Source organism: Oncorhynchus mykiss, chromosome 13, assembly GCF_013265735.2.
Source record: "Oncorhynchus mykiss isolate Arlee chromosome 13, USDA_OmykA_1.1, whole genome shotgun sequence".
Taxonomy (NCBI): domain Eukaryota; kingdom Metazoa; phylum Chordata; class Actinopteri; order Salmoniformes; family Salmonidae; genus Oncorhynchus; species Oncorhynchus mykiss.
In genome coordinates, this window is record NC_048577.1 from 47481353 (window position 1) to 47507933 (window position 26581).

General features: G+C 41.8%; 1 protein-coding gene across 3 annotated transcripts; it reads left to right on the top strand.

Annotated features, from left to right (window-relative positions):
- The first annotated feature begins 885 nt into the window (after window positions 1–885).
- LOC110486595 (monocyte to macrophage differentiation factor) lies at window positions 886–24637 on the top strand. Of its 3 annotated transcripts, none has more exons than XM_021558316.2 (7): window positions 886–1463; window positions 8810–8891; window positions 10657–10817; window positions 11326–11400; window positions 19806–19907; window positions 21814–21883; window positions 22962–24637. In XM_021558316.2, exons 1-7 carry the CDS (start codon window positions 1360–1362, stop codon window positions 23163–23165), a joined length of 798 nt encoding a protein of 265 aa, XP_021413991.2. In that variant the 5' UTR covers window positions 886–1359; the 3' UTR covers window positions 23166–24637. The 3 variants fall into 3 exon arrangements, with proteins under 3 accessions (XP_021413991.2, XP_021413992.1, XP_036797210.1); XM_021558317.2 differs by lacking the exon at window positions 886–1463 and adding an exon at window positions 6731–7189 and having other exon boundaries at window positions 22962–23457; XM_036941315.1 differs by lacking the exons at window positions 886–1463; window positions 8810–8891 and adding an exon at window positions 6790–7189 and having other exon boundaries at window positions 22962–23457.
- The last annotated feature ends 1944 nt before the right edge of the window (window positions 24638–26581 follow it).

Genomic DNA, 26581 nt, shown 5'->3' on the forward strand with positions numbered 1-26581 from the left:
TAGGAACGCTTTCAATTCCGTTAATCCGCCCTCTGATATCTCTGCAGCGGCAGCCTACAACGACTGTGTCAATCCTCTGCTACACACAGTGAACAGAAGAGTACTGATCACACATATTTACCACAATAAATATGCCTGCATTGATATTTAACATTGAAATATGAAAGTCAAAGACCCCTCTTTCACATCTGAGTAGCTTTTTAAGTCTCCATCTCGGGTCTCTATTTAGCCAGATGGCTCCTCTCTCAATCCCCACTCACAATCAAGATTAAGATTACACACACACACACACACACACACACACACACACACACACACACACACATACACACACACACACACACACACACACACACACACACACACACACACACACACACACACACACACACACACACACACACACACACACACACACAGAACACAGTACTCATAAATGCGTCATACACATGTTCATACTAACGACAGACTGTCCGTCCCCACCCTGCTTTTTCTGTTAATTCTCTAAATCCGTGCTGTTTCCGACATTAATATGCCCTTGATAAACAGATTCTGGTGATATAACACAGGCTTTCAAAAATGGCCTTTTTAAATGGGCAGAATCCTATATGAGATTCAGTTGTTGAAATTACAACTGAGGCTTAAGTTATTAAACAGAGCAGCTTTAATCATTGATCACAGAAATTCAAGGTTGGAGGAATGGCATGGATTAAAGTATTTTTACCACAAAGCCACATATCCACTGTGATCTGAGAGAGAGAGAGAGAGAGAGAGAGAGAGAGAGAGAGAGAGAGAGAGAGGGGGGAGATTGACGAGGATAGATTGACAAGGATAGAGAGACAGCCCTACTGTCACTTGCTAGTTTAGTGATTCCAGCTCCACTGAAGGCGACCGTCTTCCATTCTCCGTCCCATCCACCAGCTGTTTCTTCTGGGCCTGTGGGCCGCACAGTATGAGGCAGCTACCATGGGCTTTAAGGAAAACTTCTCGGAGATTGATCCTGTCACTTTGAACCTCTGCATCCTTATCGCCAGCTATGTTATCTTGCTTCTGGTGTTCCTGATATCTTGTATAATGTATGACTGCCGGGGCAAGGATCCAACCAAGGAGTACGCGCCGGACCCTGTGCCGACCCAATCCCCCATCAGACTGGTGGTGATGCAGCAGACCACCCCTTCTCCGCAACATCAACGCTGGGACCAGACCAATATGGTCACCTCATATGAGCCTCAGCCCAGTCCAGACTTCAGGGAGAAGAAGAGCACCATGGTCTAGATTCTAGAAGGGCTACTGTGGTGCTGAATAACTCAGTCCACAACCCGTTGGAATTATCGCAGCGGAATAAACTTTTGTACATATATGTTTTTTTTAAATCTGTTTCTACATTTATTTTTTAGATTGTATTTTTCCCTGGTGGCCAGGACAATGCTAGGATTGGACCTGCAGAAGACCAGTCTGAGACGGTAAGAGAGAAGCATGTGTGTGCAGTGTTGATGCACATGAAATCCGTCTTTTAGAAAGCTCTGGTGGATCACAGAAGCCTACAGCCTGTTCTAAAACAAGAAATGTCACAACTGATAATCAACATGGAATTCAGGAGCTGTACTATTAACAGTGGTTTGTGTTACACAACATGAGAGGGAAATGCAATTGACTGAAAAAGGGTTGCAGTTTTCAAACCATATCTTTGCACGTAGCTCAACTATTTACTACATCACAAAATGCCTCAGTGTTTAAATGTGATACAAAGTATTACCAGTTATAATTGTTCATTTTTAAAGAGAGACAGGTCTGTCCCCTCTCAGTGAACGTTCATTGTCATCTTGCTTCACTACTTTGTCAAATGTTACTTGATAGACATTTGTATGATGCTCTGCTAGTATAATGTTTTCATCGATGACAGACTTGTTGTCCTATCTCAACCAGGACTCAGGAGGAGTGTATTACAAAGTGTCCCCTGGCATTTTCAGATTAGGAGACTGCCCAACATTTCCTCGTATTGTTTATAGGCAAACTAAGGTAGCCATTAGCCAATTACATAACTTGACAGTGTTGAGTCTTTATGAAGTAACCAACCACAGTTCAGCCAAGTGCTGTCCAACCATGGTCCTGACCTGTGAGGCCCAGATTATTCTGCTATTTTGAGACTTGCTTCTTTAATCGCTCTCCCACCCGCCATGAGAAACAGGTTATTTATGGAGCCCATTTCAGATATGTACCTGCTAACCCTTTGATGTCAAGACATGTGACTTGATTCAGCCAACGGTATATTGTGAGACAGAGGTTGTAGCTAACACTTATCCAATTATTCAGTCAATCTCCTTGAATTAGGATCTCTAAAAGAGAGTGCAAGCTGAAGCTATTAACTGAATTAAGTCCTTGCATGTAATATAATTAAACACCAGTAATCAGACATTCACTCGAAGGTGTGACGGAAACCCGTAGTAGTCACTGCCAAAACTAGCACCTGTACACACCGAAATAGCTTTGCCCATGCCGTCTTATCTGGAGCATAAACAAATTAAGCTGTTTTAGTCCTTATACTTAGAAATGCTACATGTATGCACCTTGCCCTGAGCTGACACACCTGGCAAAGCAGCTCCAATAGCTTGATTACAGTACAACAACATCAACACCTACAGTACCAACAGAAGATTACAGTACAACAACATCAACACCTACAGTACCAACAGAAGATTACAGTACAACAACATCAACACCTACAGTACCAACAGAAGATTACAGTACAACAACATCAACACCTACAGTACCAACAGAAGATTACAGTACAACAACATCAACACCTACAGTACCAATAGAAGATTACAGTACAACAACATCAACACCTACACTACCAATAGAATATTACAGTACAACAACATCAACACCTACACTACCAATAGAATATTACAGTATAACAACATCAACACCTACAGTACCAATAGAAGATTACAGTACAACAACATCAACACCTACACTACCAATAGAATATTACAGTACAACAACATCAACACCTACAGTACCAATAGAAGATTACAGTACAGCAACATCAACACCTACACTACCAATAGAATATTACAGTATAACAACATCAACACCTACAGTACCAATAGAAGATTACAGTACAACAACATCAACACCTACACTACCAATAGAATATTACAGTACAACAACATCAACACCTACACTACCAATAGAATATTACAGTATAACAACATCAACACCTACAGTACCAACAGAAGATTACAGTACAGCAACATCAACACCTACAGTACCAACAGAAGATTACAGTACAACAACATCAACACCTACAGTACCAATAGAAGATTACAGTACAACAACATCAACACCTAGAGTACCAACAGAAGATTACAGTAGAACAGCATCAACACCTAAGGAATCACACCATCTCTTTATCAGTTATTGACAGAGAGAGACACATAGATTATTGAAGTAATTTACTTGGGAAAATGCATTCTCAAAAGCTGGAATCAAGAGATTCCAACTGATGAGAAACTAGCAATCTGAAAGGATCATGATCAGCTGAGTATTAAGATGTAAAAATAATTACCACTAAGATAGAATACCACGGAATCCCATCTAAGTATATACTGTATGTGAATAATTGTACCATTTAGAAAAGGCGACATGTTGCAGGACAATGGGGCTCCTAAGGTCTAATATGAACATAAATCCAAATGTTCCAAGTATCTGAAAATGCTTGCAGTGTTTTTGTCAACAGTGAAGAGCAATGTTGCACCAATGTATTAGCTAGGTGCAGGTCGACTGTCATGCCTCTATGCAGACACTACACCAGTAATCCTTTGCTACAGGGGGAAATGTGCTTTACAGTCTAAGAACACGCCATACTCAGCTTGTTAGCTACTAGATCAATTCTGATCTCTGTTGAGGCTGGGACACAACACAGGCTCTATCTTACTTTACAGAAGTTTGATTTATTGATTGAAATGGGAATTGACAGCATGGCTATAACATACACTAATATATCCACCATGAATTGCAAAAAGCAGCCATTTTATTTTTTATCTTTACTGAAACCTCGAAGGGCATAGCTATGTATTTAGATGTTTAGCCTTTTCACATTGACAACATTGATTCATCAAGCATCTGAATATCACACCTTTACATTTCTTGTCGTCTTTGTCAGACAGAATTAGCGTTGTTGTTATCCTAAGTGTGAGGATGGAAATATTCTGTGGCTTTTCACTGAGGTGTTTCCAGCGTATTGTAATCCACAGTATTGGGATTCCCATGTCTTCCCTTTTTAGAGGTACTGCATTCCAGCATGAAACAGTAAACCAATTACAGAGCTGTTTAACCCTGCCATCACGTGTCTTCACAAAGCCTCTGTTATCCTGTGTGTAGTCCCACCAGTTTCTGTCTTACAGTAGCCACTAAAGATGTCATATTAACAGCATGGCCTGCTGTGTGCATGTACAGTACAGTACATTGCTGTTGGGCAGTATGGAGCATTGTTTAATACTGTTGATCTACATGGTGTAGAGAGCTTTTACATCCTGGCAGAGGGCTTTGTTGGGCAAGCTTTGAGTGTTTAAAAGCAATCAATGAAAATAGGTCACACACAGCCTTTACAGTATGTGTAGTTATATTGTGACACAGAGGGTGATTCTTGTGAGATGCTTAACATAATACCTGACCTGAGGGACCTTTAACCACACTTCCACTGTAACATGAGCTCTTCCACTTGCACTGCCGTTGTGGCTCGTGGAGGAAGTGAAATGGGTCTTCAGGTTGTTGACTGTGAGCAGAGTGGGGTAACGGATGAACTCTGCATGTGCCTCCAACATGTAACAGTGTCAGAAATAGAATGAGCTAAACACTGTTTTATAGCATATTTAGAAACACAGGGACACTCTGCTGAGCTGCTAAACCTTGTGTTGTATGACAGAATGCCAACCTCCATGTCTCAGTCCTGTATCGCATTAGGGGTGTTATGGCACCATGGGGGAACTGCAGCTTTGCAGCAAGAACAAGGAAACGCTAAACCCTAACATATGGCTGCTCGCATCCTCCCGTTGTCTCTGCTAATGTCATTCTTAAAAACCCTGCCTGCCTGCCACCCACCATCTCAGCTGTACTTCCACAGCTCGTAAACCATGAGCTCCTCCTGGGCTGGATAAACAACATTTGAACTGTCTGATGCATGGTGTACCCTAGGGATAGGATCTTGTGCAAAAAGTGGATTTTACTTTCATGAACTACAATACACATTAGGCTAGGGCTACTTTTGTAATCCTTTGGCATCACAACATATAAAACCAGAGAGATTAATTCATACTTAGAGGCTTACCCGTCTGTCCAAATATAACATGTGAAATCTTTCTCTAAGGGGTTGATTATACATCTTATTCTGAGTTTACCAATGCAAACATTTAAAATGGATACATTTGGGAATGTTATCTTCTCATGCATAAATGTGCTGGTTATTAATGGTTCTGAAAGGTATTTTGCAATGCCACTGCGTTGAAGTTGAGTCAGTATGGGCTTATGTTTCACTCTGGTTGTAATAGCCCAAAGAGAGAAAAAAAACTGCAGGCATTTGTCAGTTTGAAACTCATCAAGACTGCATATCGCACTTAAAGTCTTATGTAAACAGCTATGTGTTGTGTTATCTAATGGTGTTCCTGAATGATCCAGTTACATTACTGTCACTGTTATGTAACTCTATGGGTTAGAGAGTGCTCATCAGATACATTGCTGAGTTACAATGCTGTCACTGTTATGTAACTTTATAGTTAGAGAGTGCTCATCAGATACCTTGCTGGTGTGCAATTCAACATTGGCTAGCAGCACAGCACACTTATGATCCAAGATGGCGTAGCAGTGAAGACGTGTTTTGTTCGTGTCTCGTGTACTTTTGTATTTTTTACATTTTTTTAAAATACATATTTCAACTTTATTTTCAATCTCTTTATTGACTTGTTTATTGTTTACTCCATGTGTAACTCTGTGTTGTTGTCTGTTCACACTGCTATGCTTTATCTTGGCCAGGTCGCAGTTGTAAATGAGAACTTGTTCTCAACTAGCCTACCTGGTTAAATAAAGGTGAAATAAAATAAAAAATAAAAAATAGTGTTCTGTCCACATACAGCACAACACTATTACCCATAGGGACATATTTGCATCTGATAACATTGTGAATTAATCTCTTGTTGAAACAGGCCTATGATGTACTATCAGTTTATTTGCTCAAGTTTATTGACACTGAGATAAAAAGTCAATACTAAAAGGTTGAATTTGGAAAAATAAATTATTCATTCATGACACAGGACATGATATTGAACTCTGAACAGAATACAAAAATAATTGTTGATGCATATTCAGGTTTTCGTCACTAGTTGCCACACCCACAAGGTCATAAACCCCGGCAATTTATACAACTTCTCTTCTTGAAATTAAAATCTGATTTAAAAGCTAACGCTAACATTAACCTTAACCACACTGCTAACCTTATGCCTAAACCCGAACCTTAATTTAAGACCAAAAAGCTACTTTTGGCTCTCATGAATTTGTTCGATAATGTGTTTTACTTTAGGGTTGTAGTAACTAATGGAAACCCATATTCAGGGTTGCTGGTTGAAAAACAAAAGTAACTACTACTGTTACATCTGTCTATCATGGTGTGACAGATTTTGAGACCTCCTCCAGCCACCCACACTGTCATCAGATCTTTGATTGGTCTGATAGGTTGATGTCCCACACTTTTAGTGCTATTATTGGTTCAAGCATCCGTCATTCAAAATCTCTTCGCATGAACTAAATACATTTTAATCGTGAAAAAGGGAACAACGCCGGTGTCTACAAGGGGACACAAGTGTTAGGAGGATATGTCTTTGCTAAATTATTGTATTAATGTAATCGATTGAAGCTAGTTTATATTTGCAGCACAATGGTATTAAGGAAAATACTAAAATAGTGTATCGATTTGGACTGGGGGTATCTTATTATGTGTACAGATTACTGATTAGTTGATGACGTTAGCTGGGCCTTCAATTTCTCTTGTTTTGGCTAGCTTTCTAATTTCCCATTTGGCTAGTTTGCGGATTTTCTATTTGACTGTAGCTCGCTAGCTTAATCTTACTTCGTGATTTCCTCCCTTCGTTTTGCGTGAAGGCATTGAAATGAAGAGAGTGAACAGCCTTCAAAGGTGGGTTAGCTAACAATGTGGCAGTCATCCAATGTTTGCATTATGATGAATTTAGCTATAGATAGATAGCTGGCGTTTATTTGTTCAGGCAAGTGGTCTTGTTAACGTAAGTGAACCTAGCTATTGGCATTTACTGAGCCTTAATCTGAGATGGATTGTTTGTTTGTAGCCATGAATGAAGCAGAAACATGGTTATTGTATCATGCAGTATTATAACCTACGAGCTACAATGTTTCCCACCAGGAAATGCGATATAGCGCAGGGAAATGGAATCCGGTAAAACAAGTCGCCATAAATGTCCAATCATAGCTTTGTAAATAATTGGTATATGTCCTTGATGAAGGGTAATTCCATGTTATCAGAGTGACGCTGAGACTCACTTTAAAATGTGTGGCAAACATAAACGATTGATCGCAATGTTTAAAAAAAACATACACCTATATGCAAAAGTATAGTTTTAACAATTGCCACTGAACATTTTACAAATATCCTTATTTGAGGAACAGTGCAGAAGCAAAGTTTGGTAACAGTATAACAGTAAAATCTCCCTCACTTTTTTTATGTGACCACGTTTTTCAAAAACTTAAGTACTTCGAATTACGATTCAAAGATGATTGCATTAAGAATTAGGTGTCAGCTATGATATGACACCTTGAGTATGAACAAATCTGTTTTGGTTATTGAACTACACTAAGTGAAGTGGATCAATAACCGGTAACTGAATGACTGTAACAGATTGACATCATGGGTCTGTACTATACATGTATAATTATGAATATCATTCTCTTCATGGTGACGTGTCCTATACAAAGGTAGAAAAATGTAATATTCTCCTTTGCATGTTTGAGTATTATTCTACACACTGGCTATTATTCAAAATGTTATTTTTTAAATTTATTTAACCCTAATGAGCTCTGCCTCCATACTTGACCAAATGTGGTTGGTCCAGACCGGACCAAATCTCTACCAATCATGGATGTCTATGTTTTACAAGTTTGGACATTACAGTAAATTAAAGGTATAGTACAGTATAGTGCTGTAGAGTATATAGTTCAATATAGCACAGTATATAGTTCAATACAGCACAGTATAGTTCGGTCCAGAAGAGTATATTACATTATATGGTATATATGGTATAAACTTCCATCTCTGTGCCCAGAAATCAAAGCTTTTGCATATTCCACATTTTTAGGATTTAAAATGGTTGAAAAATGTAATTAAAATGTAAAAAACACAGACTCTTAGCTTTCATTTGGAACAAGATGTTATATGCTCCTATAAACTCCTGTAAACTTCAAGATAGTGCTGATGGGTCCTTTTTACATGGAAATGACCTGAATCTAAACAACTTTAATTTGTTTTCTTTGGTCAATCACTAAAATGTGATGTGTTAGTTATATGCAATTTTTCTTTGAGATGTACTGTATGTCAGTTTCTGGTCTTCTCGTGTTATTTTCCTGCTTCCTTCAATTGGCATGGCATACTGTTGCATGAACAACCCAGAACAGTGTGAGAACAGCCCTGAATCAGGATAACCTCTAACACCGGTATTGTACCAGCCCCTAGTCCTCCCCGCTACCTGCCCCACTAACACTTGCTGCATGTTGCTGTATGTTTCAGGTTCATGAACAGGCGGGCCAGTGCTAACTGCCGCTACCAGCCCACCTGCTATGAGCATGCTGCAAACTGCTATACTCACGCGGTGAGTTCACCTTCCCTAAGTGTAGGCCTACTGTACAGTCGTGGCCAAAAGTTTTGAGAATGACACATATTAATTTCCACAAAGTTTGCTGCTTCGTTGTCTTTAGATATTTTTGTCAGATGTTACTATGGAATACTGAATTATAATTACAAGCATTTCGTAAGTGTCAAAGGCTTTTATTGACAATTACATGAAGATGATGCAAAGAGTATATTTGCAGTGTTGACTCTTCTTTTTCAAACCTCTGAAATCTGCCCTGGCATGCTGTCAATTAACTTCTGGGGCACTGATGGCAGCCCATTCTTGCATAATCAAAGCTTGGAGTTTGTCAGAATTAGTGGGTTTTTGTTTGTTCACCCACCTCTTGAGGATTGACCACAAGTTCTCAATGGGATTAAGGTCTGGGGAGTTTCCTGGCCATGGACCCAAAATATCAATGTTTTGTTTCCCGAGCCACTTAGTTATCACTTTTGCCTTATGGCAAGGTGCTCCATCGTGCTGGAAAAGGCATTGTTCGTCACCAAACTGTTCCTGGATGGTTGGGAGAAGTTGCTCTCGGAGGATGTGTTGGTACCATTCTTTATTCATGGCTGTGTTCTTAGGCAAAATTGGAGTGAGCCCACTCCCTTGGCTGAGAAGCAACCCCATACATGAATGGTCTCAGGATGCTTTACTGTTGGCATGACACAGGACTGATGGTAGCGCTCACCTTGTCTTCTCCGGACAAGCTTTTTTCTGGATGCCCCAAAACATCGGAAAGGGGATTCATCAGAGAAAATGACTTTACCCCAGTCCTCAGCAGTCCAATCCCTGTACCTTTTGCAGAATATCAGTCTGTCCCTGATGTTTTTTCTGGAGAGAAGTGGCTTCTTTGCTGCCCTTCTTGACACCAGGCCATACTCCAAAAGTCTTCGCCTCACTGTGTGTGCAGATGCACTCACACCTGCCTGCTGCCATTCCTGAGCAAACTCTGTACTGGTGGTGCCCCGATCCTGCAGCTGAATCAACTTTAGGAGACGGTCCTGGCACTTGCTGGGCGCCCTGAAGCCTTCTTCACAACAATTGAACCGCTCTCCTTGAAGTTCTTGATGATCCGATAAATGGTTGATTTAGGTGGAATCTTACTGGCAGCATTATCCTTGCCTGTGAAGCCCTTTTTGTGCAAAGCAATGATGACGGCACGTGTTTCCTTGCAGGTAACCATGATTGACAGAGGAAGAACAATGATTCCAAGCACCACCCTCCTTTTGAAGCTTCCAGTCTAATATTCAAACTCAACCAGCATGACAGAGTGATCTCCAGCCTTGTACTCGTCAACACTCACACCTGTGTTAACGAGAGAATCACTGACATGTCAGCTGATCCTTTTGTGGCAGGGCTGAAATGCAGTGGAAATATTTTTGGGGGATTCAGGACTTTGCAATTAATTGCAATTCATCTGATCACTCGTCATAACATTCTGGAGTATATGCAAAATGCCATCATACAAACTGAGGAAGCAGACTTTGTAAAAATTAATATTTGTGTTATTCTCAACTTTTGGCCACGACTGTACAAAGACTGGTTTTCAAATGTCAGACCTCAATTGCTCTTTTCCCCCATGCTTAATTCTATTGACAGAATTCTACCTGGTGTTGATAGCGTTATGGAGAAAACACATTTGACCAAAAACACTATCATTGTAGACTATACTGAGTGTATGTTACAAGGATAGTTTTCAACAGTTGGTCATGTTAATCTGTCTCCCTTTGTCTGTACCCTGCAGCTACTCATCGTACCAGCCATTGTGGGCATGGCCCTGCTGCACCGTCTCTCAGACGACCGCTGGGAGAAGATCACAGCCTGGGTGTACGGCATGGGCCTGTGTGCCCTCTTCCTGGTCTCCACTGTGTTCCACATCATCACCTGGAAGAAGAGCCACATGAGGTGAGGAGGCAGAGGAATGTTCTATCACACTAGACCAGGGGTCTTCAACCTTTTCTTGCCAAGGGACCCCCTCCCAAGCCAAACGGTGACCCAGGGGCCCCATCATAAGATAGCACTTTTTTTTTCTATGTCTTGTCTTATCAGGTGAATGGAAAGGAGAAGTAATCAACATTTTAAAATGAATAGATTTGTTTGATTATTTTGACCTCCCCACATTCTAATTGAAAGAGGAAGTGTAAACTCAAAGCCTATTAGTTAGAAAGGTAACTCCAAACTCATTTTCACTAAAAGCAGCTGTTTAGCTGGTTAAACAAAGGTTAGCCATGTGTTGGTAAAAATGAATGTCTAAGCCGAGAGCTTAACAGGTCTGATTACAGTAACCGGTCTGACTACCTGAGTTATATTATACAGCACCCAGCACATAATTTTAATTGCATACTAGGCATGAGTGGGCAGGCACAATCAAAGGCCAAAGAGAGAAATACTGAATGCTTGGTCTTGATTCTAGGTCTGTGGAGCACTGCTTTCATATGTGTGATAGAGTGGTCATCTATTTCTTCATCGCTGCCTCCTACACACCATGGTAAGTTCTATTTCTAATACCAATTTCCATATGTCACTTATGGGATGCACCTAAGGGGCGGATCGCAAACTCGAAGTATCCAATCACACAGCGTCTGTTGGAGACAGCGTGACGAATGAGGTGAGCCCCTCTCCTTCATTAAGGTAGCCACTCGTGGAATTGGCCAAGATGGCTTCGCTGTGAGAGGGAGTGTTTTCGCGCTCTTCAAAGCAATCTTAAAGGTTAGGTGGTTAACAGTCAAATATTGGCTATTAATATTGAAAGAAACTAACTATAACTTGTTTATGGACATGGGATAAGTTTAGAGTTAGCTTTTGTCAAGTTGAATGGGAAGAACACGACAGAAAGACAAAAGTAGACGAAATATCCAAGTCTCACAGAAGACGTCTGACATGCTAGCTAGCCACAACGAGGACCAGAGCAGCATGGATACACAAGAAGCCGCGATCTCAAGCAAGAGAAAGAACAAAGCTGACCAGGAGGAAATCCTTGCAACCTCTTTACCTCAGACCCTAAGTAAAAATCCACTGGTGAAAAAAGTAAAAGAAGACATTTCCATGTCGGAACCTTTCTCTGCAATCCAGTCCCTGTCTACTAAACAAGACGCCACGCTCTCCAACGTGTCTATCATAGAGCGGGCTACAGAAGAAACATCAAAGAAGATCGATAATTTGTCAAACTATCAATCAACTACACAAAATTGTGAGCGAGAACAAGGAAAAGATAACGTTCCTAGAGAATGAGCTGAAGAAAATGCAATCCCAAAATAATGAGCTGTGTGAGAATGTAGCTGAACTTCAAAGGTACTCTCGCAGGTGGAATCTGAAAATCCAAGGTGTAAAAGATGTAGAGGGAGAGGATGTTAGAGAAGGAGTCATTAATGTCCTGGGAAAAGTGGCACCATGCATCAAAGACAGACTAAGAGACGTGATTGATGTGGTACATCGACTTGGGAAACGAAGATCTGATGGACTCCCTCGCAATATCATCTTGCGCTTAACTATGCGCCATTACAGAGACATCATCTGGAAAATGGCCAAGGGGAACAAGTTTCTGGACGAGAAGAAACTCCGCATCAAAGAAGCTCTGATACCGCAGGATCAGGCTGCCAGAGAGAAACTGTGGCCGCTTATACAGAAGGCGCGACAAGAAGGAAAGAAGGCGGGGTTCAAGGGCCCACACGCGTTTATCGAAGGAAGAATGATTACTGGGTAACTTTGTTGACATTAAGCAAATTGGAACTGTGAGTACTACCATGCGTACAGTTAATGTACTGCCAATTATACATGTACCGTTCGAACTACAACTGATGAACACTTGCCAAAGAAAATGAAGTAAATAGATTTGTTATTCTGTTAACCACCGCTACCTCATCTGAGCGTAGTTTTCCGTCAAGTAATCCTCTCAAGGTTCACTGTTTGTTTTATTGTTCACATTAATACTTGTTATCTAATTTGTGTTCTTTCTTTTTTAATGCAGGAGTTCGTTTTCAATTCACTCAATATCGTTAGTCTGAATGCTTGGGGTTTGAGAAGTCCTACAAAAAGGAGAGCTTTATTTTTATACTGTAAACGCAGTAATGCAGATTTTGTCCTTCTTCAGGAAACTCATTCGGGTGAAAGTGATTTGAAATTTTGGAAAGCACAATGGGGAGATATGGCCTATTTCAGTCATGGATCAAATCATTCTGCTGGTGTTTTGACACTTATTCACAAGTTTAAAGGTGACATTCTAGAATCCACATCTTCACAAGATGGGCGATGGGTCATAGTAACTGTTAAACTTGACAATGCTATTTTCATCATCTGTTATGTATACGGACATAACTCACATACTCCTAATAAGACCCTTTTTACCCAATTTACCAGGAAAGTACAGGATTTAAACAACAAATACTCGATTTAAACAACAAATACTCAAATCGTTTTCCTCCTAGAACGAGTCAACCTTCAAAATAGTAACATTATGCAAGGATCTCTGTGTTGAGGATGCCTGGAGTTATTTCAAACCGGATGCTAAGGGTTATACCTAGACCAACAAAACTATGTCACGTAAATCTAGAATAGATTTATTCATAATTTCCCCCTTTTTGTTACAATTTGTTATAGATGTAGATCATCAGTTGGCTCCCTTTTCTGATCATCACTTGATTTCCCTGAATTTACAAGCCACTAAAAAATGGAAAGGTACTCGAGGATATTGGAAATTAAACAATACACTTCTTAAAGATACTGATCTCATTGAAAACATCCAATCATTAGCTAAAGATATTTTTGCTAGAAAATACTTGGGTCATGGAAGTAGATGGGAATTTTTCAAATATAAAGTCAGTGGTAGCCATTAAACGCGCCAAAGAGCTGATGCACTTAGAGAAAAAGAGTTGATGAGCAAGCTTGACAGTTTTCTAAAGAAAGATAATCTATCTGAAGAAGAGGAGTCTGTGTTCAGGTCTTTGCAACTAGAATTAGAACAGACTTACACGGATCTGGCAAGGGGCGCCTTTGTAAGGTCAAGAGCAAAATGGATCTTGAGACTCGTCTGACGTTGGTACTGCCGATTTGCCAACTTCTGTAGCGTCCGAACAGTTTGCTACACACTAATCTAACTACATGTCAGTTGTTTTGCTCTAGGACGCCCACAGGCCTCACAAGAATCGTCTGAATGTCTCCTGTAGCAGTCGGAAAATTGTATGGAAGTAAATTATATATACAAAGTATGTAGACTCCCCTTCAAATTAGTGGATTCAGCCATTTCAGCCACACTCGTTGCTGACAGGTGTATAAAATCGACCACACAGCCATGCAATCTCCATAGACAAACATTGACAGTAGAATGGTCTTACTGAATAGCAACTGTAAATGCTGTTATTGTGAAGTGGAAACGTCTATGAAAAACAACTGGTCAGCCGTGAAGTGGCAGGCCGTAAAAATCGTCTGTCCTCTGTTGCAAAACTCACTACCGAAGTCAAAACTGCTACTGGAAAGAATGTCAACAAAATAACTGTTTGTCGGGAGCTTCATGAAATGGGTTTCCATGGCATAGTGAATGCATAGTGACAACTTTAAAGTTTGGTGGAGGAAGAATAATGGTCTGGGGCTGTTTTTTATAGTTCGGGCTAGGCCCCTTAGTTCCAGTGAAGGGAAATCTTAACGCTACAGCATACAATGCCATTCTAGAAGATTCTGTGCTCCCAACTTTGTGGCAACAGTTTGGGGAAGGCCCTTTCCTGTTTCAGCATGACAATGCCCCTGTGCACAAAGCAACATCTATACAGAAATGGTTTGTCGAGATCAGTGTTGAAGAACTTGAGCCCTGACCTCAGCCCCATTGAACGTCTTTGGGATGAATTGGAACGCCGAAAGTGAGCCAGGCCTAATCACCCAACATCAGTGCCCGATCTCACTAATGCTCTTGTGGCTGAATGGAAGCAAGTCCTCGCAGCAATGTTTCAACATCTAGTGGAAATCATTCCCAGAAGAGTGGAGGCTGTTATAGCAGTAAAAGGTGGACAAACTCCATATTAATGCCCATGATTCTGGAATGAGATGTTTGACGAGAAGGTGTCCACATACTTTTGGTCATGTAGTGTATATACATTCGAAAAGTGTTCACTCTCTTTTTTTTTTCTCCACATTTTGTTACGTTACAACCTTCTTCTAAAATGGGTTAAATAAAATGTAAATTCAGTGTCCTGAGTCTCCTACATGTCCTTGAGTGGCCCAGCCAGAGCCCGGACTTGAACCCGGTCGAACATCTCTGGAGAGACCTGAAAATAGTTCTGCAGCGACGCTCCCCATCCAACCTGACAGGGCCTGTCTAAGGCACTGCATCTCAGTGCTAGAGGTGTCACTACAGATGCCCTGGTTTGAATCCAGGCTGTATCGCAACCGGCCATGATTGGTAGTCCCATAGGGTAATGCACAATTAGCCCAGTGTCGTCCAGGTTCTTAACTGACTTGCCTAGTTAAAAAATAAATAAATGAGAAAGCAAAAACAGTTTTTTTCGAAATGCTTGCAAATGTGTATATATATAAAAAACAATACCTTATTTACATAAGTATTTAGACCCTTTGCTATGAGACTCGAAATTGAGCTCCGGTGCATCCTGTTTCCATTGATCATCCTTGAGATGTTTCTACAACTTGATTGGAGTCCACCGAGACTCTTCCTAGAGCTGGCCTCCCAGCCAAACTGAGCAATCGGGGGAGAAGGGCCTTGGTCAGGGAGATGACCAAGAACCCGATGATCACTCTGACAGAGCTCCAGAGTTCCTATGTGGAGATGTGACAACCTTCCAGAAGGATAACTATCTCTGCAGCACCACCAATTAGGCCTTTATGGTTGAGTGGCCAGACGGAAGCAACTCCTCAGTAAAAGGCACATGACAGTTTGCCAAAAGGCCCTTAAAGGACTCAGACCATGAGAAATAAGATTCCCTCGTCTGATGAAACTGAAATTGAACTCTGGCCTGAATGCCAAGTGTCATGTCTGGAGGAAACCTGGCACCATCCCTACGATGAAGCATGGTGGTGGCAGCATCATGCTGTGGGGATGTTTTTCAGTGGCAAGGACTGGGAGACTAGTCAAGATCGAGGGAAAGATGATTGGAGCAAAGTACAGAGAGATCCTTGATGAAAAGTGCTCTGGAGCAGGTTAGGACCTCAGACAAGGGCAAAGGTTTACCTTCCAGCAGGACAATGACCCTAAGCACACAGCCAAGACAATACAGTAGATGCTCTGAATGTCCTTGAGTGGCCCAGCCAGAGCCCGGACTTGAACCCGATCGAACATCTCTGGAGAGACCTGAAAATAGTTCTGCAGCGACGCTCCCCATCCAACCTGACAGGGCTTGAGAGGTGCAGCTGTCTAAGGCACTGCATCTCAGTGCTAGAGGTGTCACTACAGATGCCCTGGTTCGAATCCAGGCTGTATCGCAACCGGCCACCAGAAACTCCCCAAATGCAGGTGTGGGAAGCTTGTATCGTCATACCCAAGAAGACTCAAGGCTGTAATCGTTGCCAAAGTACTGAGTACATGGTCTGAATACTTACGTAAATGTTATTTCAGTTTTTGTATTTTTAATGTATTTGCTAACATTTCTGAAAACCAGTTTTTGCTTTGTCATTATAGGGTATTGTGTGTAGTGGGGGGGGGTGGACTATTTAATACATTTTAGAATAAGGCTGTAACGTAACAAAATGTGGAAAGAGTGAAGAGGTCTGAATACTTTCTGAAAGCACTGTATATGAAGACTGTTTTGTGCCAAAAATAAGGGGTTAAATACATTTATCTGGAACTATCTGTTCTACCATGTAGTCAATGCGTTTGTATGGGCCAATAGCAGTAAGGCCCAACATTTTTAATTAAATAAAATTTAAATGTATATATATTTCTGATAACTAAAGAGGTCTTAAAATTCCAAATCAAATAGCAAAATGATCCTTGGTATGACCTTCTTTAAAATAATTCAATTTAGCTTAGTAGTAGCTCAAGCCCTGATGTCTCTGTATCGATTGGCCAGCTCTGGAAAAATACTCCTATCCCGCATGGCCCCGCTAAGAAACTGCTTCCCACGGTGACAGCCTGCCTCAGAGAGGCTAGGAGCTCATGGAATAAGCCCCTTACCAGCAGCATCCTGAATCGGGGTTCCCTAGCAAGAACATATATGATCTGGGTTTCGCAACCCTCCCAAGGTGGAGCCGTCACTGGCTGACCACCTCCACCCCACACACTGTGCTGCTAGCACTACTGGCACTTCCCTCCCCGGAAAAATGGATCACTTTATTGCCTCCATTTTCCATAAGTCAATGGACCTTTTGGACCTTTAAATCTGAGAACTTAATGTGACCTCTTTATTGTTGGCCTACCAGGCAGAGTTACAGGAGGATGTGGGGGAAGCAACTGGATTCAGGTACTCTGAATCTGGTTTCTTGGGATGAGATCTGTATGGCTACAGATCTAAACCTCTGTGCCTCCCATAATGCCATCCAAGGCTGTGGTCATACTATGAGTCTGGCGGTGGTGGGAGAATGGGCTCTTTGGCTAAGCTTGTCCAGCTTGACAGAGAAAGAAAAAGTGGACCTTCTGGATGCTCCTGTGATACCCAAGGAGTTGTTCGGCCCGCTGTCGCCGCCATGCAGCAGAAGTGCGATGTGTATGGAAGGTTAAACCTTCAACTTCTGCATGCCCTGCAAACCAGACCCTTTGGCAGCCCATTGGTCACTGCAACTCGTCTTAGCCTCACAGGGGGCCCTAAACCCCAGCGACACAGCAGACTGCCAATACCCATGCTAAGCCCTTGAACCAAGGCAAACCTGAAGCCAAACAAACAGGAAATCAGGTTTCCGGGGTTCACTTTAAGGATGAGTCTTTTTTGGGCAATTTTATGGCAACTTAGCTCTATTGATAGAAAACTATTTTTGTTGAGCTATAGGACAGTCTGTACAGCATTCCATATTCCAAAAATAAGAGGGGGAAATGGTTACTGTTTGCTGGGCCCCGGAGCCCCAGATAGCAATATGGTACACTAAGTCCAACGCGCTCTGGCGTTTTTTTTCCTCCTCCCGTTCTTACCTGTGCTTGGTTTGCACAGTCTGAGATTAGTTCAGCTCCACCTTTGCTTTCTGAACGAGCGGCTGAGGAGATCTTTTCTCATTCTAACCTTCCCTTCCGGGGTAGGGCCAAAACAGAGCAGACACATACAGGCAACTGCCAGAATAAAGGAAACACCAACACAGAGTCTTAATAGGGCGTTGGGCCACCACAAGCCGCCAGAACAGCTTCAATGCGCCTTGGCATAGATTCTACAAGTGTCTGGAACTCTATTGAAGGGATGTGACACAATTCTTCCATGAGAGGCTTTGATGGTGGTGGAAACCACTGTCCTAGGCACCACTCCAGAATCTCCCATATTGGGTGGAGATCTGGTGACTCACTCACTCACACACACACACACGCTTTAAACCCCCTATGCTTCTTTGAGACCCCTCTTTCAAAGACAATGAACTAATGGGCAACTGGGCATTTTTATACATGAGCATGATGGGATATTAATTACTTAATTAACTCAGGAACTACACCTGTGTGGAAGCATCTGCTTTCAATATGCTTTGTATCCCTCATTTTCTCAAGTGTTTCTTTTATTTTGGAAGTTACCTGTAACTGATCTATTGCTTAGGATTAGGATCTGGTTAACCAGCATATTTCATTATTTTGGCTACACGGGTTGCCCCTGTTAGTCATTCCATTGGCCAGTCTCTCTTGCGCAAAGAACCCCGCTCAGTGACACGGTATAGCCATACCTGTAGTCCAAGAGGATCAAGCAGGTTTTGCAAGAAACATTCATGCTCATATGCCTTCGACCCATTACGAGGTATCCTAGTTAACTGGGACACTCTTTGCCTCTCCCCCCGTGGTGTTATTATGCCCTGGGGTGAGCATGACACTCACGTGCTGGCACTTCAAACCAGTCCCTGAGAACCCGGCCTCCCCATCTATCCAGACTGACTCGAGAAGACACTGTTAGAAGGAAGGAAGGTTTTTATGGCAACCTCTCAAGGGTAATGCCCTATGCTTTTTCTCTCTCCTAGGCCTGACACCCCCACTCTAAGCAGAGCGATGTAACAGGCTTATCCCTGATCTTCGACTCCTGCAATGATCAGGTGCACCCTGGTTAGCAGAGACCACTCTCCTGCTCTATAACTAGTCCTGGTAGCCACTGTTATGCAGGGATCCACGGACCCTAACATACGGAGAGATTTGCACCCTCACCCAGTAGCCGTGACCCTCTGACTACATCTTGGGCACTGGTCTAAGGCATCTCCTTAGGGGAGATTAGCGCTATAGCGTGTTGGGCCACCCCTCATATGTTTGTGGTCTTCACCGACTGGATGTCACTGCACCTTCGTGAGGCATACTCCCTCAGTGTCGTAGCCTCTGAGGGGTGATGCTGTTGGAGCTACCCTGGCTTCAGAGAGCATGTCTGTGTTAGTTGTCCATATCCCATGAGTGACGCATCAAAATAAGTATAAGAAATATAGAACCCTGGTTCTATTAGAATATGAGTGAGATGTGTCACCGCTTTTCCCTGTTCGCAAGAGCGCAAGGACTAGAGGCATGGTTGAAAATGACTAGTTGGCTGGCGAATGGCTCCCTTTATGGGGGAAAGGGGCTCACCTCATTCGCCATTCCACCAGTTTGTCTTCAACACGCTGTGTGATTGGATAATTTGAGCCTGTGACCCGCCCCTTAGGCATATCCCGTAAGTGACACATGTCACTGGTATTCCCATAGAACCGGGGTTACACAAGTAATTCAAAATGATCTCGTATGTGATGAGGATCCTGTAGTTAGTATGTTTCCCTAGGCTAAAGTGTGGAATGAACATCATCTTTCTCTCCTGCCAGGTTGAATCTTCGTGAGCTTGGCCCACTCGCAGTTCACATGCGTTGGTTTGTATGGCTAATGGCTGCGGCAGGAACGATATACGTCTTCAACTACCACGAAAAGTCAGTATAATAATCTTTCTGCATTTTAAGTGTGCCTTTTTTGCAATGTAAATATATATATATATATATACAGTGCCTTGCGAAAGTATTCGGCCCCCTTGAACTTTGCGACCTTTTGCCACATTTCAGGCTTCAAACATAAAGATATAAAACTGTATTTTTTTGTGAAGAATCAACAACAAGTGGGACACAATCATGAAGTGGAACGACATTTATTGGATATTTCAAACTTTTTTAACAAATCAAAAACTGAAAAATTGGGCGTGCAAAATTATTCAGCCCCTTTACTTTCAGTGCAGCAAACTCTCTCCAGAAGTTCAGTGAGGATCTCTGAATGATCCAATGTTGACCTAAATGACTAATGATGATAAATACAATCCACCTGTGTGTAATCAAGTCTCCGTATGAAAGCACCTGCACTGTGATAGTCTCAGAGGTCCGTTAAAAGCGCAGAGAGCATCATGAAGAACAAGGAACACACCAGGCAGGTCCGAGATACTGTTGTGAAGAAGTTTAAAGCCGGATTTGGATACAAAAAGATTTCCCAAGCTTTAAACATCCCAAGGAGCACTGTGTAAGCGATAATATTGAAATGGAAGGAGTATCAGACCACTGCAAATCTACCAAGACCTGGCCGTCCCTCTAAACTTTCAGCTCATACAAGGAGAAGACTGATCAGAGATGCAGCCAAGAGGCCCATGATCACTCTGGATGAACTGCAGAGATCTACAGCTGAGGTGGGAGACTCTGTCCATAGGACAACAATCAGTTGTATATTGCACAAATCTGGCCTTTATGGAAGAGTGGCAAGAAGAAAGCCATTTCTTAAAGATATCCATAAAAAGTGTCGTTTTAAAGTTTGCCACAAGCCACCTGGGAGACACACCAAACATGTGGAAGAAGGTGCTCTGGTCAGATGAAACCAAAATTGAACTTTTTGGCAACAATGCAAAACGTTATGTTTGGCGTAAAAGCAACACAGCTGAACACACCATCCCCACTGTCAAACATGGTGGTGGCAGCATCATGGTTTGGGCCTGCTTTTCTTCAGCAGGGACAGGGAAGATGGTTAAAATTGATGGGAAGATGGATGGAGCCAAATACAGGACCATTCTGGAAGAAAACCTGATGGAGTCTGCAAAAGACCTGAGACTGGGACGGAGATTTGTCTTCCAACAAGACAATGATCCAAAACATAAAGCAAAATCTACAATGGAATGGTTCAAAAATAAACATATCCAGGTGTTAGAATGGCCAAGTCAAAGTCCAGACCTGAATCCAATCGAGAATCTGTGGAAAGACCTGAAAACTGCTGTTCACAAATGCTCTCCATCCAACCTCACTGAGCTCGAGCTGTTTTGCAAGGAGGAATGGGAAAAAATGTCAGTCTCTCGATGTGCAAAACTGATAGAGACATACCCCAAGCGACTTACAGCTGTAATCGCAGCAAAAGGTGGCGCTACAAAGTATTAACTTAAGGGGGCTGAATAATTTTGCACGCCCAATTTTTCAGTTTTTGATTTGTTAAAAAAGTTTGAAATATCCAATAAATGTCGTTCCACTTCATGATTGTGTCCCACTTGTTGTTGATTCTTCACAAAAAAATGCAGTTTTATATCTTTATGTTTGAAGCCTGAAATGTGGCAAAAGGTCGCAAAGTTCAAGGGGGCTGAATACTTTCGCAAGGCACTGTATATATATATATTTTTTTTTTAACTAAATCTTCAGTGGAGTAATTGGATATGTACAGACTACGGTCTCAATGAATCCTATAACAATGAAGCTGATGAACAGGGCCATTGTTATATCTGCTAAACATCATCACTTTTGTTCTCAATTTTGTAGTTGTTCTGGTGATAAAGTAGGTATTTTTTATATGGAATATTCTGTGTGTTTTTTGTTCTAGGTATAAAGTTGTTGAGCTCGCCTTCTATTTGACTATGGGTTTTTTCCCTGCGTTGGTTGTGACATCAATGGTAACGTACTCAGTTTTACATATTGACTTTCTGCTGTAATCTCCTTACTCAGTCACCACCCACACTCACAGCGGTAGTGGCAGTGCTGCTTACATCTGCATCTGCTGCTTGCTGTTTGCTTTGACACTCTGTTTCGAGCTCTCTGGCAGACGCATTAAACATGACCGGTTCTCCATAACTTAATTAAAATGGCCCTATAAAATCTGGAATCTCTCAATTCCACCAAACCGGTGTCTCCATATGTGAAAACAGAGCATTTCTATGATCTGTGGTTAACAAAATAAGGTCCTAAAAAATGCTTCTCTGTGACATCACAGGGTAGGATTAAAAGGGAAAAACAGATTTTCAGAACCTTGTGTTTCTTGCCCAAGGGAGGGTATTTTCTTACTCCCCACGTCTCCATCAATCTCATAGTGTTTGAAAATCACTGTTTTTAAAATGGTTCAACTTTCCATGATGGAACTTTTCACTTCATTTTTTTCTATAAAACTTAGAAATGGGCCGTTGACCCTGGAGTTGTGCTGGAGATAGTGAAAATGAGGTTGGAAAGTGGTGGAGTTGTTCTAAGGTGCTCTATCATTTTGCACCTTTGTAATGCCTACCGTCATCTGGTGTTCTTGCAAAAACATCATGTTAATGTGTGTATTAGTGACTTACTATACATTATCAGTAGCATCCATCACCAAGGCGTAGTGATCACAGCCTCCATCACCACCCTTCACTTGTGTACCACTATATCCCTCAAACTCAACTCTGGACCTTGAAGCCAGTCCCACTGCATTTTTTCATTATTCCCCTCTAATCAGGGTCTGATTTAGACCTGGGACACCAGCTGTGTGCAATTGATTATTAGGTAGGACAGAAAACCAGCAGGCTCCGGACCTCGTAGGGTAAGAGTTGAATAGCCCTGCGCTATATGATCAGCAGAATATCTGTTGTTCAGCTTCCTATGCCCCCCTGTGGACTTCTTGTGGTAGTTCACTCAGACTCCAAATGTTTTTAGGGTTTGTATATGCTGAACCTTGGAGTATAATATTCTAGTCCTTTACATGAGATTTAACCCCCAAATTTTCCACAGAACAACACGGATGGACTGTACGAGTTGGCCTGTGGGGGACTCATCTATTGCCTGGGCGTGATCTTCTTCAAGTCGGACGGGGTCATCCCGTTTGCCCATGCCATCTGGCACGTGTTTGTGGCGCTGGCTGCAGCCGTGCACTACTACGCTATCTGGAAGTACCTCTACAGGAGTCCCCCTGCTAATACTATTCGGGACGCCTGACCCCCCCCACCGCATCAAGTAGGCTAACTGAAAACACATTGCCCTCCAGTGCCTCTCGACATAGGCACCAGCAAATAAAGACTCCCACAACTGCCCACCGAGGATGCAACCACAGCCGGAAAGTTTACGAAAATGACCATGCATTGTTTACTGTTTCCAGGTAGGGAACAGTTTTTCTGTTTATCTTTGACTGTACAAATGTTGAACAAAGGTTATTTGTAATTCTGTTTGTGTACAACTGTTATTCCGTTGGAACCCCCAAAACAACTCAAATTATCAACTTTTGACTTCCATTTGGAAATTGTTCTCATCTTCTACACATTGGGCTGAGTTGATATCAGTGCTTTGTATCACTTCACATTCCATACTTAGTATCTTCTGTCAGTTGTAGTGATTTTGTCAGTCATCTTATTGATTGGAAAGCAGTTGGGAAGGACATTCAATAGAGTTGGGCTTTTCACTCTGAGGTAAATGTGCATGGTACACATTGGACACACAATGTCTGAATCAGTATTTATCAGTATCTAAGTGCAGTCTCATTTTTCAGAAGCACTTTTGTATGATAAGAACCACAAAGAACCATTGGATGTGATGTTTAATAAGTACTCTGATTTGTGTAATTGTATTCTTTCCCACAAATATGGAGCCCTCAGAAGGTGAGTATTTGAGTTGGTATAGCTTTTAAAAAGGGTCTCTGTGATTGGACTGAACTTCCAGAAAGATACAATATCTACAGTACATCTGAGATGTCCTGTACTTCTGCACATATTACTGCTGACACTTTAATGGTATAGTAGATAGTTCCATTATATCACACACTTCCTGATTTAAAAACTCCTCACATCCTAAATTACCCTTCCGTTCTTTGTATTCATTTGAACCTGTTATGTGTTTTTGGATCTTCAATGGTACTCCATTCCCTACCTTTCTTTTGAGGAGTATTTGCCATTTCAGTTGAGAAACTATGAAGACCAGTACCATTATACTATGAAGTTGAATTGATTGAGAAACGTGTCATGTACAACCAACCCTATAATGATTTTTAATGGTTGGTAGATTTATCCATTTTTAGCTTTCTCACTTGTTTCTCAAATTGCCAGAGACAGTTTTTGGAACAGGTGTTCACAAATGTTCCTTGTGTAAAACACTGTACAGCCCTTGGTGAGCATGCCTTTTTGTTTTCCCCTCCCTGACATTTTGTTAGCTATGCTAAGTGGAGAAGTCAGATGATTTTTGTTATGGATTGTAGCCATTCTGAAATGTCTTGCTCCCTTTACCACAATGTTTTGTAATATTTGTACATTCTGTTTTGGCACATGATCCTGTACTGGCCTTTTTAGGGAAAACATCTGCTTCTTATTAACTCTCTACTTTATCCATTGGGTGTATTGGTGCTGTACATATAGAAAACAATGTTCACTCTGTAAGATAGGTTACTAATGTGTTGATGAAAAATAAATGCCCTCAACGTCGTTCCTTTCTTCTCAGTTTGTCCATGTCTTGTAAATGTGTACTAGATCTATAGGTTGAAACTATAGGTTGAAACTATAGCTGACCTCTGGGGGCTTGTCACAGCACTTCATACAGACAGAAAACACATTTCTCCATTGTTCTGTGTAGGAAACCAAACCTTCATTAAAGGAGTTGCATTTCCCCTTAGCTCATTTCCTCCATGGACAGAATGGTAGCCATACAGAGTCCCAGCAAGAGACCTTCCAATCACTGACTTTGATGCTTGAGACAACTGCTGGGCCTGGGAGCTTTTTGATCAATCAGACTGGCAGGTGGATGAGGAAAACACACAAGCCACTGAAATGTTGATACCAGCGGTTTCATTTATTTAGTACCATGTCCTGAACATACCACAACTGACCTTAACCCAGCCACCTGTAAAGGTTTTTTACTCCTTAGAAATACTAGTTATGTGACATTACTTTCCTAAATGTATGCTAAACATTAGGAACAACTTCCTAATATTGAGTTGCACCCTTTTGACCTCAGAACAGCCTCAATTTGCTGGGGCATGGACTCTACAAGATGTCGAATGCATTCCACAGGGATGTTGGCCCATGTTGACACCAAAGCTTCCCACAGTTGTCAAGTTGGTTGGATGACCTTTGGGTGGTGGACCATTCTTGAAACACACAGCAAACTGTTGAGCGTGAAAAATCCAAAAACCGTTGCGCCCGCCACCGAATACCATACCCCCTTCAAAGGACCTTAAATCTTTTGTCTTGCCCATTCACCCTCTGAACAGCACAGATACACAATCCATGTCTATTGTCTCGAGGCTTAAAAATCCTTCTCTAACCTGTCGCCTCCCCTTCATCCACTGATTGAAGTGGATTTAAAAAAGTGACAAATAAGAGCTCATAGCATTCACCTGGTCAGTCTATGTCATGGAAAGAGCAGGTGTTCGTGTTTTTTATAAACCGGGTGTTCGATCCCTGAATGCTGATTGGCTGAATGCAATGGTATACCATGGGTATGACAAAATTACTATTTACTGGTCTAATTACGTTGGTAACCAGTTTATAATAGCAATAAGGCACCTCTGGGGCATGTGGTACAGTGCCTTGCGAAAGTATTCGGCCCCCTTGAACTTTGCGACCTTTTGCCACATTTCAGGCCTCAAACATAAAGATACAGTGCCTTGCGAAAGAATTCGGCCCCCTTGAACTTTGCTACCTTTTGCCACATTTCAGGCTTCAAACATAAAGATATAAAACTGTATTTTTTTGTGAAGAATCAACAACAAGTGGGACACAATCATGAAGTGGAACGACATTTATTGGATATTTCAAACTTTTTTAACAAATCAAAAACTGAAAAATTGGGCGTGCAAAATTATTCAGCCCCTTTAAGTTAATACTTTGTAGCGCCACCTTTTGCTGCGATTACAGCTGTAAGTCGCTTGGGGTATGTCTCTATCAGTTTTGCACATCGAGAGACTGCATTTTTTTCCCATTCCTCCTTGCAAAACAGCTCGAGCTCAGTGAGGTTGGATGGAGAGCATTTGTGAACAGCAGTTTTCAGTTCTTTCCACAGATTCTCGATTGGATTCAGGTCTGGACTTTGACTTGGCCATTCTGACACCTGGATATGTTTATTTTTGAACCATTCCATTGTAGATTTTGCTTTATGTTTTGGATCATTGTCTTGTTGGAAGACAAATCTCCGTCCCAGTCTCAGGTCTTTTGCAGACTCCCCATCAGGTTTTCTTCCAGAATGGTCCTGTATTTGGCTCCATCCATCTTACCATCAATTTTAACCATCTTCCCTGTCCCTGCTGAAGAAAAGCAGGCCCAAACCATGATGCTGCCACCACCATGTTTGACAGTGGGGATGGTGTATTCAGGGTGATGAGCTGTGTTGCTTTTACGCCAAACATAACGTTTTGCATTGTTGCCAAAAAG

What these genes read in the sequence shown, in the direction of transcription:
- LOC110486595 (XM_021558316.2), top strand. Translation starts at nt 1,360, where the DNA reads ATGTTTTTTTTAAATCTGTTTCTACATTTATTTTTTAGATTGTATTTT. An exon ending in CAGAAGACCAGTCTGAGACG is followed by an intron (nt 1,464 to 8,809) that starts GTAAGAGAGAAG and finishes TGTATGTTTCAG; the next exon opens with GTTCATGAACAGGCGGGCCA. An exon ending in CAAACTGCTATACTCACGCG is followed by an intron (nt 8,892 to 10,656) that starts GTGAGTTCACCT and finishes TGTACCCTGCAG; the next exon opens with CTACTCATCGTACCAGCCAT.